General features: G+C 39.1%; 3 protein-coding genes across 3 annotated transcripts; 2 read left to right on the top strand and 1 right to left on the bottom strand.

Annotated features, from left to right (window-relative positions):
- Positions 1 to 83: 83 nt before the first annotated feature.
- LOC119997418 (casein kinase 1-like protein HD16) lies at positions 84 to 5,028 on the bottom strand. Its single transcript, XM_038844434.1, has 16 exons — positions 4,516 to 5,028; positions 3,953 to 4,084; positions 3,790 to 3,863; positions 3,622 to 3,691; positions 3,460 to 3,515; positions 3,282 to 3,353; positions 2,674 to 2,768; positions 2,503 to 2,569; positions 2,256 to 2,385; positions 1,958 to 2,176; positions 1,739 to 1,881; positions 1,483 to 1,657; positions 1,220 to 1,310; positions 973 to 1,130; positions 692 to 883; positions 84 to 594 (listed from the first exon to the last, which is right to left on the bottom strand). The coding sequence occupies exons 1-16, from the start codon at positions 4,867 to 4,869 to the stop codon at positions 535 to 537; spliced, it is 2,088 nt and encodes a 695-aa protein (XP_038700362.1). The 5' UTR covers positions 4,870 to 5,028; the 3' UTR covers positions 84 to 534.
- Positions 5,029 to 8,208: 3,180 nt separating this feature from the next.
- LOC119996235 lies at positions 8,209 to 11,288 on the top strand. The gene is made up of 2 exons (XM_038842796.1): positions 8,209 to 9,504; positions 10,738 to 11,288. Exons 1-2 carry the CDS (start codon positions 8,216 to 8,218, stop codon positions 11,279 to 11,281), a joined length of 1,833 nt encoding a protein of 610 aa, XP_038698724.1. The 5' UTR covers positions 8,209 to 8,215; the 3' UTR covers positions 11,282 to 11,288.
- A 1,529-nt stretch (positions 11,289 to 12,817) lies between these two features.
- Positions 12,818 to 13,879, top strand: LOC119997703 (lachrymatory-factor synthase). The gene has a single exon (XM_038844875.1). The coding sequence runs from the start codon at positions 12,873 to 12,875 to the stop codon at positions 13,389 to 13,391; it is 519 nt and encodes a 172-aa protein (XP_038700803.1). The 5' UTR covers positions 12,818 to 12,872; the 3' UTR covers positions 13,392 to 13,879.
- The last annotated feature ends 1,530 nt before the right edge of the window (positions 13,880 to 15,409 follow it).

Genomic DNA, 15,409 nt, shown 5'->3' with positions numbered 1-15,409 from the left:
GCTTGTGACAGGTTAAAACCACATTGTTCGCTTCACATCAAAATTCATAAGGGAAAAAGATAATGCAAATACAAACAGCATGGTAACATGTACGAATTTTGGGTAAAAAACAGAACCAGTAGGATGCATATGTTGCTCCAATGAACAGTTTTTTGTAATTGCATGTTCTCACAGTGCCATCAATAACATGACCTGTGCGTGTTTCTTTAACCAAGATAGTTTCAACCATACAAATCTTTCAAATCTGGGTGACAAGAACCCAATACAGTTAACACAGAAAAGCTAACATTAGGCCAGCAAGCATTTTGAGGACACAACTGAAAGACAGTGCACAGCAGGTCATAATAGATGTTATGTGATGGTGACAATAAATTAGAATTTTGCATACGTAGAGTGCCAAATGCCATGAAAGTCATTTGGCTTGACTGCTTGAGAGGATTCTTTTTCTTCCAAAACTCATAGCTGACGAGTTGTTTAATGAGTTTTAAAGCGCATCCTTGGAATAACATCCGTGATATGAAAAACTTTGGCTGTTCAAGAGACAGTTCGACCATAGCTAATGGAAGCAATGTACAGATTCTTAACCCACTTCTCCTGCAAAAAAAAGTACCTTGCGTAAATTTCATGTTCGAAAGCATAACATAAATTGAATTCATGAAAAAGTAAAACAGAACAAATATTGAAAATCAACCTTGGAAACATGTGAGTTGGGGAAAGCTGAGGTACGAAGAGTCTCCTGAGTTTCATCCGCAGGTTTTCGTCTTGGCTCACTAAGAACAAAAGCAGCCTGATCACAAGTTGCTGCAGTTGATGTAATACGGTAACCATCATCCCACCTCCGGCGTATTCCTTCACTAGGATATAGAAAATCTAATTCCACAACCTGAAATTGAGTGGGAGCATGTCACTATAGCTTTCCTTGCTTCAGCAAAAGATTTTCCACAAGCAGAAACTTACAAAACTCAGCAATACCTGGTCACAAAACGGTGTACCTCGAGACATAACAATTGCCCATCTACTACCAGCGGTGGCCATGGAAGTGACATAAAAACCCTCCTTCCATTTTTTATTGATCCACTTAAAGGGAAATGAATCACTGACCTTATAAGACTGCTGAAGATACTGGGTCCCTAAACACATTGCAGTAAGGAAGAGTTCAGAAGAACACATAAGAATATGTACAAAATCTAAAACTTCTGTAAATACACCCAAAGCTAACCCTTTGACATCACAACTAATGATCTCCCATTATCGGCTCCTGCAATTGCGCTGATATAGTAATTCCTCTCCCACTGTTCCATAATCCACTCCTAGAAAAAAACAAAGGTGAAACATTAAATTGTTGACTTACATAGGGTTTACATTCCACCCCATACAAAGCATTGACACGGAAAATCTAGCTGAAGATATGACAATCTGAAACCAAAATTAAACATTCCAAAGTTGTAAATGAATAAGAAATTCTAATATCAGAAAATCAACCTTGTGAAGAAAATAGGGCGAGAGCACATAAACTTGAGCAGTGAAGCCAGTGCCAGAATCCATAATTAGAGCCCACAGGTTTGAGCAAGAAGCCACACTGCTGATAAATAATCTATCTTCATTTCCCTTTTTAATATATTGCGAAAGCCTCAAATCTGCCACATTGTAGTGATATCTACACAAGCGGACAAAAACATCAACTCATAATTCTTTATGATAAAGATGACAAGTTATACGTCTAGCTTCCAGCACAAACCTTTGCTTCATGGGTCGGCGAGCATTGTAAACACTAATCCATTGCGTTGCAGGCATTCCGATTCGAACTTTTTTATTTGGCTGCTCGTCATCTTCGTCCTCCATTGAAAATCGTCCTCTCTTCTGTCCAACTTGATATATAAGCTACACAATGCCAAATAGGTACAGGTTAGAAGCTTGTAAGAAATCCTAGAACTGCGATGCAAAACATAAGAGGTACCTTTTGAGCACCATCAGTGTTTATAGGCCTAATATCTGGCTTTGGGCCAACAATGCAATCAAAAAGTGAGATATACTTGGCATAGTTGGGTTCCTCGTCAAATTTCAAATTCACCACATACTCAACAAACTGTCGAAAAGGCTGAGGACATAAGCAACACAAAGTTTCAGGGGAAGTGGCCATCTTCTTCTTGCAAACCAGGAAGCCTTTATTTTCTCCCTGTAGGAAACACAGCATTAGATCAATAGTAATACAGAATATAAACACTCTTATCTCTTGCAATTTTTGAAATACCAACCTGATACCCTTGCCAAGGCAGTCGGCCGCGAAGAAGAAAAACAAGGGTGTAAGCAAGTGATTCTAAGTCATCTCTCCTGCTACCAGTTCTACCGAGATGAGCATGCACACTAGCATACCGCACTGTTCCTCTGCAGCATGAGGACAACCACATTCCGATGTGTCATGACTTCAAAGAAAGAAACAGGAAACCTCAAAGTGTTGTAAAGGTAACTTGTAACTGAATGGCTACACAAGCTCTAGTTCACCTGAAAACATCTGGGCGTTGATCATATTCAACATGTAAGCCAGTTGAACTATCTCGCCACCTGGTAGCTGCAAATCAAAGCAGGGAGCAAATAGATTTAATTTGGCAAACTTCTACCATTCAAGAAGCAACAGAAGTTGCATATCATAAAAGATTCAGTATGAAAACTCACCTAACCCAAGGTCAACAAGAAACAATTTTTTCTCATCTGGAGTTCCAGGTGAGCCAAGCAAAAAATTCTCAGGCTTCACGTCACCATGCACATACCTGCAATAATAGAATAAACATATTTTAGCACAAATACACTTCAAAGACACGACAACAACATTGCATTTCATATAGTATCCGACAATGAGCATCAAATATTGTCATGACTTAGGTATCTTGTTGAGTAAAAGAATATGGTGAACAATTGTAAATATATTTCATGTCAGGGTCCCAGCTTTGCTGCGGAGAAATTCACTCCTCTCCTCCTAAGAACCCATGTCAAGAAAAATCCTTAGAAACCTAAAGCATATTCTACCAAGCAATCCCCAACCTGTCTCTCTATGCATAATACGAGTACATAAGAGTTAAAGACTATTATATAATCACCTAGAGGACCAGTCATAAAAAACAATCTTAATTTAAAATCATAACGTGCCAACAATGAATGATCTTGGGAGACAATAAACATCTATTTCTGTCAAAGAGAAGATGGATTAATAGAACAAGCACAGAGAGAAAGAGAGGGAGGGAGAGAAAGGCACAACATGAAGGGTTGAAAGTAAAATGTATCACCCTCTAGAGTGCATTTTCTCCAATATTGAGATTGCTTCAATAGCTATGCATGCAACCATTTCGGTAGACATCCTGAAATTGAAAAGGTAGAAATCATCAACAATAGGCATAAGTCAGTCAGATAAAGAACATGCAACATGATGAATGCATTCAGATACCAGCTTAAAAGAGAACTTACGTATGTGAGTTTTTATTCCAAACATCCCATAAGCTAGGCCCAAGCATATCCATTACCTGTATGCATTAACAAAATGGCACACACCACCATATAATTCACAGAATTTGAAACAAAAAAATGGGAAAGGAAAAAGGGGAGCACATCAATTCAAACAGTGCATACCATGACATAGTAGTCATCTTGCCTACCCTTATAATGAACTCGTGGCACACCATGACTGCCCCCAAGCACACTGCCCAAAGAGCATAAAAAGTATAAAATACAGCCAAGTAAAAAAGTCTAACTCCAGCAGTCAAAACAAAACAAAGATAACAAGAATTGTGGTCTTACCCGTACACTTGCCACTCATAAGGAGGTCCATAATTGCATCCTTTGCTGCTTCTATGCTCAAATTTCAATGCTACCTGAAATTAGCACATATCATTCATGCATGTCAACAATATAAAATCAAACTTAGTCAGAAGTAGTCCCATTATATAGAAATGATACCAACCTCTAAAGCAGCAGGTCCAGTTCTTTCATTATTAGGGGAGGGGCTGACTCTTCTACCAACATATACTTGTCCAAAACCTCCTTTCCCAAGTTTTCTATCTATCCTGTACGTTGGGGAACCACCAACCTGGACCTGTTGTAAAGAAGAAGAAAAAAGTGCGAGTATACATTACATTATTTCAATGCATTAGTTCTGGTAAACCAATGGTCCAATACATAGTCTCATAGTAGGGGAAAAAATGACAGAAAAAGAATACAAAATATGAGGAGCTTTCTCTAAGCAAATAAAGTTCCATTGACCAGGAAACAAAACAGGAAAAACCACAAGATGACCAAACACTTTTTCAAAACTTCTTTCTCATCAATCAAAAGACACATTTAACTATTAAACACATATTGATAGAAAGTTGTTCACCTCAAAACCAAATCATCAAGATATATCAACTAACAAAACCATTTTCGTGATCTAAGTAAATCTCGACTCGTTTCCTCCATTTTCCAGAGCTTTATCCGAAAACGGAAAAGGCAACATTCATAAAATTAACAAAAATAAATAATAACCACCTTCTCAGGAAGAGGCGCTGGACTGCCCTCGTCCTCGGCCCCTGCACCATTATCCCCGCTCCGGCCACCACTGTCGTACTCCATTTTCCCTGCAACGTCTTCTTTCAAAACTCTGACCGCCGCTCCTTCCTCTTCCTTGTCTTCCTCAAACAACAACGTGTTATGAACAAATGTGTTTTCTCTTACAATATTCTCCTTGTTTTTCTGCTCATCAGCAGCGATCGTGTCTCTTTTCCTCTTCCTCTCGCCAGTTCTTTTCTGGCGAGCCTGTACAGTGAGCTTAATTGGAGAATGATTCGGGTTAGGGTAGTTAGAGGCCCAATTTCTGCGTGGTCGGCTACGCAGCTCAGGCATCGTATGGTGGTTGCGCGTCCATGAAGCTGCAGATTCTCGACGATGCTAGACTCATCGGCGAAGATTCGATCATAAACAGCGTTTTAGGGTTTGGTAAGTTGAAATTTGGAGATTTGTGGAGGGAAGCGAATGTGAAAACATTCGGCGTCGAGACTTGACAGAAGGCGGTGCTAATATGTTTGATTTTTTTAATTAATTTAATTTCTCGCGGCACACTTTTTTTAGGGTTAATTATATTTTCGTGACAAAAAATAAGGCTCTTTAACTTTTAGCATCAAAAAATTTTTTTTTACAAAGTCATTCCTCATTTGATTCAAAATGAGACAAAACTGAGTAGATTTTGAACAGTACCGGGCAAGAATACAGTTGATATATTTAGTCAACAAATTTGGTCAGCATATTCTTGTGTGGCAACAAACATATGTGACTTGAAATTTTCAAGTAGATTTTTTGAAAAAAAAAAAAAAAAAGATTTGCCATAAAAAATAAAAAACCTTCTCTACTACCTTTCTTCTCTCTAGACCCTAATCTTCATTCCAACAACGGAGGCCTCTCGTCATTGTCAATCAATTCGTGGCTATAGCTATTCCTGTAATCCAGTTAGGGTTCTTCAAAAAAAATCGCCAAAACCAAAACCGAAATGATTGGTCGGTTTTTTATAATACAAAGTTGCATATTTCTCTACTAAAAACCGAACCGATAAAAAACCAAAAAAACCAACAAAACCGATCGTTTAGTCGGTTATTTTCATGTCAAAAAAACCCCAAAAAACAGATCGAAACCGATCGCAAACACCCCTAATTCCAATGTGAGTTTCGAATGAACAATTTAGGTCTGCAACCATGGTCAAGGAAGAAAGCCAAGCGAAAAGGGAGGGGTATTACCGCTGGGCAAGGCAATAACTACAGGTTTGGTATAACGGGCACAGGTTTCTCCGATTTGATACATAGAGTGGCAGCTTCATGCGTGTTATACCCATTTGTAGTCGAGAGGCACGATTCCGGTGAAATCATTGGGAATCGATCCAAGAACAAAAGAAGAAGAGAGAGTGTACAAGTCCAAGTCCCACCAGTTCAAAAAAGACAACAAAGAAGAATGACAAGAGGAGGAGAATCGCAAGGGAAGGATTAGGGGTTGGGAGCGACAGAGAACATGATTTCTCGATTGCGATCTTGTATATTGGGATTACAATGATTGGCTGGTTCGCACTAAGAGGACTATAATGGTTGATTGGTATGCACTATGAAGGTCTTCAGGTCTTTCTTTCTCATTACTGGAGCAGATGGTGTTGTCATCTTCACCGACTTCTCTTGCAGAGAATTTTTTTTTAATGCCAGGTTTTTATTTTCTTTTTAAAAATCTAGCTAGAATTTCATATTTGTAGCCACATAAGCATTTATTAACCAAACGCGTTGACTTAATGCCACATCAACGTTGACCCTACCCGTTATTGTAGCAATTCTGACCGAATCCCTTAAATGTCTCATTTTGAATCAATGAGTGACGACTTTGTAACAAAAAATATTTCGGTGCTAAAAGTGAACAACGTCTATCTTTCAGTGACGAAAAGTATAATTAACCCTTTTTTTATTTCTAAATATGTTTTTGCGCTTTGATTTTAATTTTTAACTGAGTTGGTTTACAACGCGCAACTTAGAACATCCACAGTGATAACAAAAATATCCAACACTCCAAAATCATTCTCTCTTTTTCTCTCTCCTGGGTGGCACAATTTAATTGGATGAGTGGATCCCATAATATACACTATTCATCAACACTCCATACTAATTTTCTTTATTTTCTCTCTCTTCCTTTTCATCATCTCTCTTCACTATTCATCAATTTATATACACTCCAAAATGTAGCATGGACAAATTTTGTTAAGTTTTCAAGTATCATTTTTCATCTATTGTGTGTATATAGTGCTTAACTTATCAAAAAAGTAACATTTCAAATACTTAAAATATACTCCATTATACTCATTGTGATGGTGTTGCATTATACTCATCCAAAAAATATTGCTAACAATCTCAAATATAGCATCCATTGTGGATGCTCTTACGAAGTGAAAGTTTCATGACACCTTGAGGTTTAGGGGGTCATATGGTGGATTTCAAGCCAATTTGAGTTTTACATTGAATGAATCGGGGTTGTCTGATTTAGATTGAATATAAACAGTGATGTGATTTGTTGCTTCCGCTGAGCACTAGAAACTTCTATTAGATGAGGCAGGGATTTGGTTGAAGGAGATGGAAGGAAACAAACGAGATCAAATTGCGTTTCTGAGTAATAGCGACATTTAGGGCGGCAGTGCACGTGGGGGGAGGAAATTGATAAAATCTACTGTTAATAGGGGCGATTGCCAACAGCCGATTGGCCACTACCGATTGTCACCAAGATTGCTGGTTTAAATCCCTATTTTTCTTAAGGCTTTTATCTGTCTTTATGACCTAAAATAGCATATTCGTTTGGTCCTAAATTGGGTTAACCCTCTGATGGGTGAGGAGTTTTCATCGGCTCTTGGGCAAGGATCTAACAGTTTGGTGTGGTGGCATCGTCCGCCTTCGATGGGAGGAGATATTGCAGAATCTAGCCGCTCATCCCCATCTTCTTTGGTTGAGTGTCCATTTAGCTCACTCCATTCTTGTCGTGGGAGAGGTTTGAAGCCAGATAGTCTATGTGGGCATCTCAGATCTGTGTAGGGATGGCAAAAAAAACCGATCCGAGCACTATCCATAGGATACCCGGTCCATTTAAAACCCGAAAACCGATCCTATAGGGTTTGGAAAAGGTCGGGTTTGGTTTTTGATGCCGGGTTTAGGGTACCCGAACCGTTTAATAAAATAAGTGAATTATAGTAATAATATTATATACCATCTATATATATAAAGATATATTATTAGGATGTTAAATTTTAACATGAACAAACATATTAAATAAAATAATATAATCGAATTACAAATTATATATTCAAAATATAACATGATAAGTCATATTATTTTTTAAGAAATTGAATTATACATTGATAGAAAAATTAAAAAAATTTAAAAGTTAAATGGTAAACGGGTACCCGATGGTAAATGGTTATGGAACGGTTCCGGTTTTGGAAATTTAAATGGGTTTTTAAACGGTTTTGGAACGATTTTGGTATTGGGTACCTTAAATGGAAACGGTTTTGGTATTCACTAATTGGAAGGGTACCCGACCCGTTGCCATCCCTAGATCTGTGCACCTTTCTTGTAATGCCAAATCCATTGAGGTACGACAAGCTTTGGGTTATGTTGATGTTTTTGATAGGCTTAATGTTGTCCTTCGTGCTGCCGGTTGGTGGTTTTGTGGAACTTGTATGGAGAATTTGCCTTTGTCAAAGAAATTTTACCTTCATCTAGATGGTACCAGTACTTACATTCCTGATGTGGATTTGCCCTCTCGAATTGCTAATTTGCCTGTTCCATCTGCCTTAACACAGCCTCCGATCCAGCAGGTAGAGAGTGCATCTCGACGTCGTGTTGAGCTGTCGGATCCTCCTCTAAAGTTTCTTGCTTTGTCTCCTGAGTTGCTTGATGTGGTTTTTAGAATTGGTATTCCTACAGTTAAGAGTATTCCGTTGTTATGCCGGCTGCCTTTTGCGGATGCATTGCGGGGTGCTTTGAATCTGATTATTTCCTCTCCTTCTAATGTTGAAAATTGGGTTAAGCTTTTGTTACTGCCAGTGACAGTGTTATATAGGTTTAGCCCAGTATCAAGTCAGGAACATTCCGCTAGGAAGCGAAATTCTTTGCAGCAGTTAATGATTTTAAGAGCTCTGGAAGTCTGGAATTCTGGCACTGTGGGTATTCAACAACTCTTAGCTCGGGTTCTCGAGCATGAACCTTTGTCCCCGCTGTCCACCAGCACTGATATTAATGTTCAGAGAGCTAAGTGTAAAGTTAAAGATGGGCAGTATGCAGTTGCTATCCGTATGCTTTCTTCTTGTGGAGTTGCCTCCTCTTCTGCAGCAACTTGGCAAGGATTGGTAGAGAAACATCCTCAATGTGAGTGCCCAACTCCTAGCACTTTTGGGAATTCGGCTGCTCCTTTTGAGGCCTCCATGGGGGCTATTGAGGAGGCTATTAAATCTTTCCCAAAAGGGACTGCGTGTGGAAGAGATGGTTTGAGAGCTCAACATTTGATTGATGCTATGAGAGGTGCCGCCGCAGCTATTAAGGATGATCTTTTACATTCTATAGCTTTAGTTGTGAATTTGTGGCTAGCCGGTCGATGTCCCACTGAGTTGGGGCCGTATGTGGCAAGTGCTCCCCTCACGCCTCTTCTAAAATCTGATGGGGGGATTCGGCCTATAGCGGTTGGCACTATTTGGCATCGTCTAGTGTCTAAGCTTACAGTAAAGGGTGTTATCAAAGATATGGTGCATTATTTGCGAGACCACCAGTTTGGGGTAGGAATTCCAGAGGGTGCTGAAGCAGTTATACATGCTGTCAACCGTATAGTTCAGGCAGAAAAAGATAATACCAAGTTGACAATGAGCCTAGTGGATTTTAGCAATGCTTTCAACTTGGTTGATCGGGGGGTTATGTTTAGGGAGGTCAGGTTAAGGTGTCCGGCTTTAGCTTGTTGGGTTGAATTTTGTTATGGGAAGTGATAAACGTACAAAAATCTATATATAAGTAGTGTTATATAGATATATGTTTATATTAATAGTTATATATATAGATATATATGTGTGTATATATATATATGCCCAAGTCCAACGTAATAGTAATATATATATATATATGTGTGTGTATTTATATAGAATATATATACATATTACGTTTAAGTCAAAAAGTGAATAGTGTTTTATATATATATATGTATAATTGTCTAACATCGGTATTGATTTTCATGTAGGCGGCACAACTTTTATCCGAAAGTCTTCAAAACACAGCGCTAAAGGAAATCATGTGAAGACTATCCTCAGTATTTTCAATCTCACCAGTATATTTTCACTACTATAAAGGAGGAAGAGGGATCACGGATACAAAAAAAAAACATCACAAAACCAGAGAAGAAATCAAGGAGGAAGAGGAGAAAGAAATCAAGGAGTGAGTTCTTGAGTTTTATTTTCTCTTTTACAGCAATTTGCTCACATATTCTTTCTAGAATTTTGTGAGATTAATTGTTGGTTTTGTAAACCTAGTATGAGGAACTAATCCTCTTACTAGGGTGATGATGGATCCACTCTATTGTATCTAAATAAATTTGGTTTGATTATTAGTTTATTTATGCTATGTCAAGTGTTAATTAGCTATTCTTTATTGATAATTAAATCTTGATGCTTAGCTACCATCTAGGTTCGATTACCATGATGCAAATTGAGACAAATGCCCATGTCCAATTTGAGACAAGCTTCTTGCAATTAATACCGGAGTTACCTAGACATAAATGCCATATGCTAGGATCTTTGTGATCGCTACATAAGTTACCATAAATCCTAATGCATTCTTGATTGTCCTAGCCAATCCAAATGCCCATGGATGGTTGCAATTGAGAATAGATGTGGTAAGTCAGATGCCCATGACTATTACATAAATTAGGGGACTTGATCTTTGACATGCATGAATGAAATGATAATTGTCGGCTAAATAATTTAAATACAACAGAGTTGATGAAATCGGATCCCTAGTGTTTGTTTATTTGTGTTAATCCTTATTTATTTTGTTTCCATTGATAATTACAAGAGTTTGAATTGCAGATATTTAATATTCAGTCCCTGTGGGTACGACACTCGTATTTGCCACTTCTATACTACAATTGATTCGTGCACTTGCGAGTATAATTTGGGTTTATAATCGCTATACTTTTAGCGGGTACTAAACCCCACATCAGGAAGGCTGCTAAGTTGTACCTTGGACGTAATTGCATTGTTTCCTCAACTGGGATCCAACAAGGAGACCCTTTTGGGCCTTTACTATTCTCTTTGGTGCTTCATCCTTTACTTCATCGTATAAAGGAAGAGTGTGGTCTTGCATTTATGGCTTTTTATTTGGATGATGGGACCATTATTGATGACACATTTAAGGTCGATAAGGCTATTCGATTCATCCAAGAAGTTGGTCCAGAATATGGCCTACTTCTAAACATCAACAAGACGGAGGTTTTTTGGCCTAGTGAGGACCCACGTCGATCCCCGGAAGCCAATTTATTCTCTCGTGGTATAGCTCGGCCAATGTGTGGTGTGAAGGTTTTGGGGGGGCCTGTCTCTTCGGATGCCGTATTTTGTGTCCAGATGTTGCATATGCGTGTGTCTAAAGCTCTAGTGGCCATGGATCTATTAGACCAACTGAAGGACCCTCAAATGGAGTTACTTCTTCTTCGAGCTTGTGTTGGTATGTCGAAAATGGTATTTGCTCTCCATACATGTCCTCCGTAATTTGTTGAGACTGAAGTGCTACGTTTTGATCAAGGGCTTCAGCAAGCTTTAGAACGCATTGTAGTTGGTGGGGGGCAAGGTTTTGGCACCTTACAATGGCGGTTATCAACTCTTCCCCTTCACCTTGGTGGCCTTGGAATTTATTGTGCGGCGGACATCAAGCATTTTGCCTTTGTTGCTTCTTCCCTTCGCACAAGGGTGCTTCAGGACCACATTATTGGGCCAAACAATACCGTGCCGGCTGGTTCTCCATTTGATGATGCTCTGTCCCTCGTCAGGGATTCTCTACCTTGCTTTGACTTTAGTCGTCTCTCTAGTATCTCCTCTGCCACCGCTCCATCCCTGTCTCTCTTGGGGGATGCATACTATGAGCATACGGCCAAATGTTTGATACAAGGTAATTTGTCTTCGCGTCAAAAATCAGTTATTTTGTCCTTGCAATCTGAGCATGCTCAAGATTTTTTATTGGCAGTTCCTATTGAGGGCCTTGGTTTATCTATGGCTCTAGTTGAGTATCGGGCAATCTTAAAATATAGATTGTTGATTCCTTTATTTGTGAGAGATAGTAAATGCCCCTTATGTCTTACTTCTGTTTTGGATGAGTTTGGGGACCATGCGGTTCATTGTCGTGTGCGTCCGGGATTCAAGTTCCGTCATGATGTGGTTAGGGATGCTCTTTTTAACTTGGTCACTCGAGCGGGTATTAGGGCGATGAAGGAAGCACCAGTTGCTTTTTTGGGAGAGAGGGCTGATGGCTTGCATGCTTTGCGCCCTGCAGATGTGTTGTTATATGATTGGTCGGAGGGGAGACATGCTTGCTTAGATGTCACTGGGGTCTCGCCTATGGCAGGGCTTAGAAGGGACTTCAAGGCTGAGCAAGCTGCCTTGGATGCTTCTGCTCATAAGATTGCCAAACATGCTCCTGCATGCTCAGCCAATCAGCATTCTTTCATCCCCTTTGCTTTTGACACTTTTGGGTACTTAACACCTGATTTAGTGGCTCTCTTGTTTAGAGTTCAACGAGTCTTCGAGGCAAACATGATGCTACGCTACTCTTCATCAGCTGGCTTTGTTTTTCGCTGCATAGGATTTGCAATTCAAAAGGGCCTTGCTGCCCAATTTGTTGCCCGTGCTACAGGGCATTATTTCTTGTAGTTTTGTTTGCTGTTTTTCTTGTTTTATGAAGATTTAACTTTTATCGGTTTTATTTTATGTGGTCAAGTGAAGCTGTCTACAGAGTCTTGAGCAAATGGATTTGAATCTCCAGCCATTATTGGACTGAGTCTGAGAGACCATGAATGAAGGGCCCACGGAGGTTGGGCTTGGTGGCCCAATAAATCAAATTATGCATTCATTTTCCTCAGAGAGAACTAAAGGCCTTTTAAATTCATGATGAAAAGGGCTTGATAAATGATAGGACCCGCAAGGCCCAAACTCTGGTTGTGGCAACTGGCAAGAATCCAATTGAGGCCCAACCAAGCCCTCATAGCTTTAAGCCCGAACTACAAAACAGGCCCTTAGCATCAACGACCCAACAGCCGCCACGCTACTACTCCAAAACGTTTCAGCCAGTCTCTTCTCTTGGACCCGTATGGCCGTATACCCCTCGAATCAAATGGAGCGAAGTTCACAGAAGAAGTGGGAAGGCAAGGTCTCCTCGAAGTCAACGAAAGCGACAGGTGATCAAATATGGTCTCTCTTCAAGGACTTCTTCAATCTCCACAAATATTTTCCTAAACTCGCTACCTGCTATGGCGTCCACGGTACTAACGGTGAGCCTGGTTGCATCCGATACTGTGGCGGCTTCTCTATCCCATCCAACGATCGATCATCTAGCTGGTCAAAGGAGAGATTGATAACCGTTGACGATGTAGAACGTAGCTTAAGTTATGAGATAGTTGAAAGCAATATCGGATTCAACTCGTACGTTTCAACGGTCAAGATTGTCGAAGAGGACGAAGTTGGGTGTGTGATCGAGTGGTTGTTCACCGTCAATCCCGTGGAAGGACTGGAATTAGATGATTTGGTGAAGAGGTATGAAGTGGGGCTACAATTGATTATCCAAAAAATGGAGGACTCAATTGTAAAAACTTTTGAGCAATTGGTGTAATGGTGCTGTGGTGGTGCGTTTGTAATTTGTCGATCCTTATCTTGCGGAATCTTTTGGTTAATTGTCATCGTAATTATGTTCAATTCCAATTCCATCATTTGCGATTCTCATTTCTTTCAAAATTGATATCCCAATGCGCAATCGGTGGCGAGCATCCTTATCTCTCTCCAGATCATCGATACCAATCCGAGTCAACGTCCATCGCCATAGCCAGCAATATGCCTCCAAACGGGCCCTTATTATGATCCATGTGGTCGAGTTGGCTGGCTGGGCTTAATGGGCTGACTTAATTTTTGTTTTAACAGAGTATGTTCGGTCTGGTGGGCTGGGCTTACGGGACCTTGTTATGTTAATATAATGGGATTGGCTCAGTTTATATATATGTTGTTTCGCAAACTTGTTCATGCAAATGCGAATCCTGAATGTACTTTTATTCCTGTAACCAACTCAATCATCCAATGAGAATGATGTGTGTATATTCGTGCGCATGGTGAAGAAAGATTGACCACAATTTGTACGAGTGATCATTAAGTGGTGCTAGCACACCACATTGATGTGGTGCACTATAATCAATGAGAGGGTATAAATTTGCAATCGATTTGTGTATTTTTAAAATTTAAATTGCAAACTAGCTATTTTTCATTCTCAATTATCTATACAATTGTTCAAAAATTTACACCATGCTATTGCTTCATTGAATAAATTCTCCAATTTGTACCATGAAGTGACATTAAATTATTGCCAATCAATTTTGCTCACTTACCTAAGCTAATACATATTTCATATGTGCATGTTACAATCTTAGTGGGTCCTTGCCCTCCACAACTATAGATCGTGATTCGTTTAACAATTTATTCTTTGAAGACAAAAAAGAGAGAAAGAGAATAACATATGCTAAATAAAGTGGTGATACTAATAGTTATAATCTAATCAAAGTATGAATAAAGTTTTGGCTAAGTCACTAAGTGATAGCTATATGGACCACTAACTACAACACTAAAACCCTACAAGTTTATCAAAGAGATAAAGAAAGAATTGAAGACCCCTTATTCAAGGGAAATGGGTCGGCTTCACGTCATTCCTAAGTCATACTTTGTGTCAATTAATTGGATGGACAATGAAAGCAACATCTATATATAAAACCAAATTAAATATCATGATTAATTAGAAAGACAAAAGGTGTACAACACAAAGTGCCATAATATAATTAATTGGTGTAAGTACAAATGAAGCACTAAACCTAGTTCTGGACAATAACGTTCTTTACACCATATATATATATGGGACTCCATATTTTAACTTTTCCATATTAATTATCTGCAATGGGAATGTCTGAATTGGGATTCCATCATATATCTTGTAAAGATAATATGTATGTGTGTGCGCTGAAAAAGCCTATATAATCAGCTATGAGCATAAAACATGAGTGGCATCACTCGTGGATGACACTATGACAGTCTTGTATTCATGTCTATGCATATAGTATATATATATTACAACCTTAAAAGAGAATATGGTAGAAACTGAGGTTTTTTATTAGGTCTCTTCCATTTGTAGTAGCACTAGTGGAAAACCCGAACAGTCACAATCGGTACATGCTATGTCCAGCAAAAACACATTCTTTTGACTGTTAGTGCTGCATATATATATATAAAATTGAAAGTGGGTTTTTTTTTTTATAAAAAAAAAAAAGAAAAAGAAAAAGAAAAGTGGGTGGCGTGAGTGTGGGTGTGGGAGTGTAAAACCCTAGAAAATGGAGATGAGGAAAGCATGCCGGGGAGTGATAAAGACTAGACGACTGTATATTCCTTCGAGAAAGAGATTGGTGGGTCCCACACTTGAAGGGTGTGTTGGTGTGCACGAGCATTACTAATGTAAAGAGACTCCACCTTTTCTTTTATTCCTCTGTTTTCTCTGCTCAGTCAAAAAAACCTTTCTTTCTGCTCAATTGGATACATGTCCCTAAAAATTTCTCTGTGTTTGCCACTCTTTCCTTCTTTATCTCTCTCTCTCTCTAC

The sequence above is a fragment of the Tripterygium wilfordii genome, chromosome 4, assembly GCF_013401445.1.
Source record: "Tripterygium wilfordii isolate XIE 37 chromosome 4, ASM1340144v1, whole genome shotgun sequence".
Lineage (NCBI taxonomy): Eukaryota > Viridiplantae > Streptophyta > Magnoliopsida > Celastrales > Celastraceae > Tripterygium > Tripterygium wilfordii.
This window is presented reverse-complemented; position numbering and strand designations above follow the sequence as displayed.

Coding starts and splice junctions, on each gene's coding strand:
- LOC119997418 (XM_038844434.1), bottom strand. CDS start 4,869: ATGCCTGAGCTGCGTAGCCGACCACGCAGAAATTGGGCCTCTAACTAC. Junction 4,085..4,515: donor CAGCGCCTCTTCCTGAGAAG/GTGGTTATTATT, acceptor TCTTTACAACAG/GTCCAGGTTGGTGGTTCCCC. Junction 1,882..1,957: donor ACACTGATGGTGCTCAAAAG/GTACCTCTTATG, acceptor GGCATTGTGTAG/CTTATATATCAAGTTGGACA.
- LOC119996235 (XM_038842796.1), top strand. CDS start 8,216: ATGGAGAATTTGCCTTTGTCAAAGAAATTTTACCTTCATCTAGATGGT. Junction 9,505..10,737: donor TGGGTTGAATTTTGTTATGG/GAAGTGATAAAC, acceptor ACCCCACATCAG/GAAGGCTGCTAAGTTGTACC.
- LOC119997703 (XM_038844875.1), top strand. CDS start 12,873: ATGGCCGTATACCCCTCGAATCAAATGGAGCGAAGTTCACAGAAGAAG.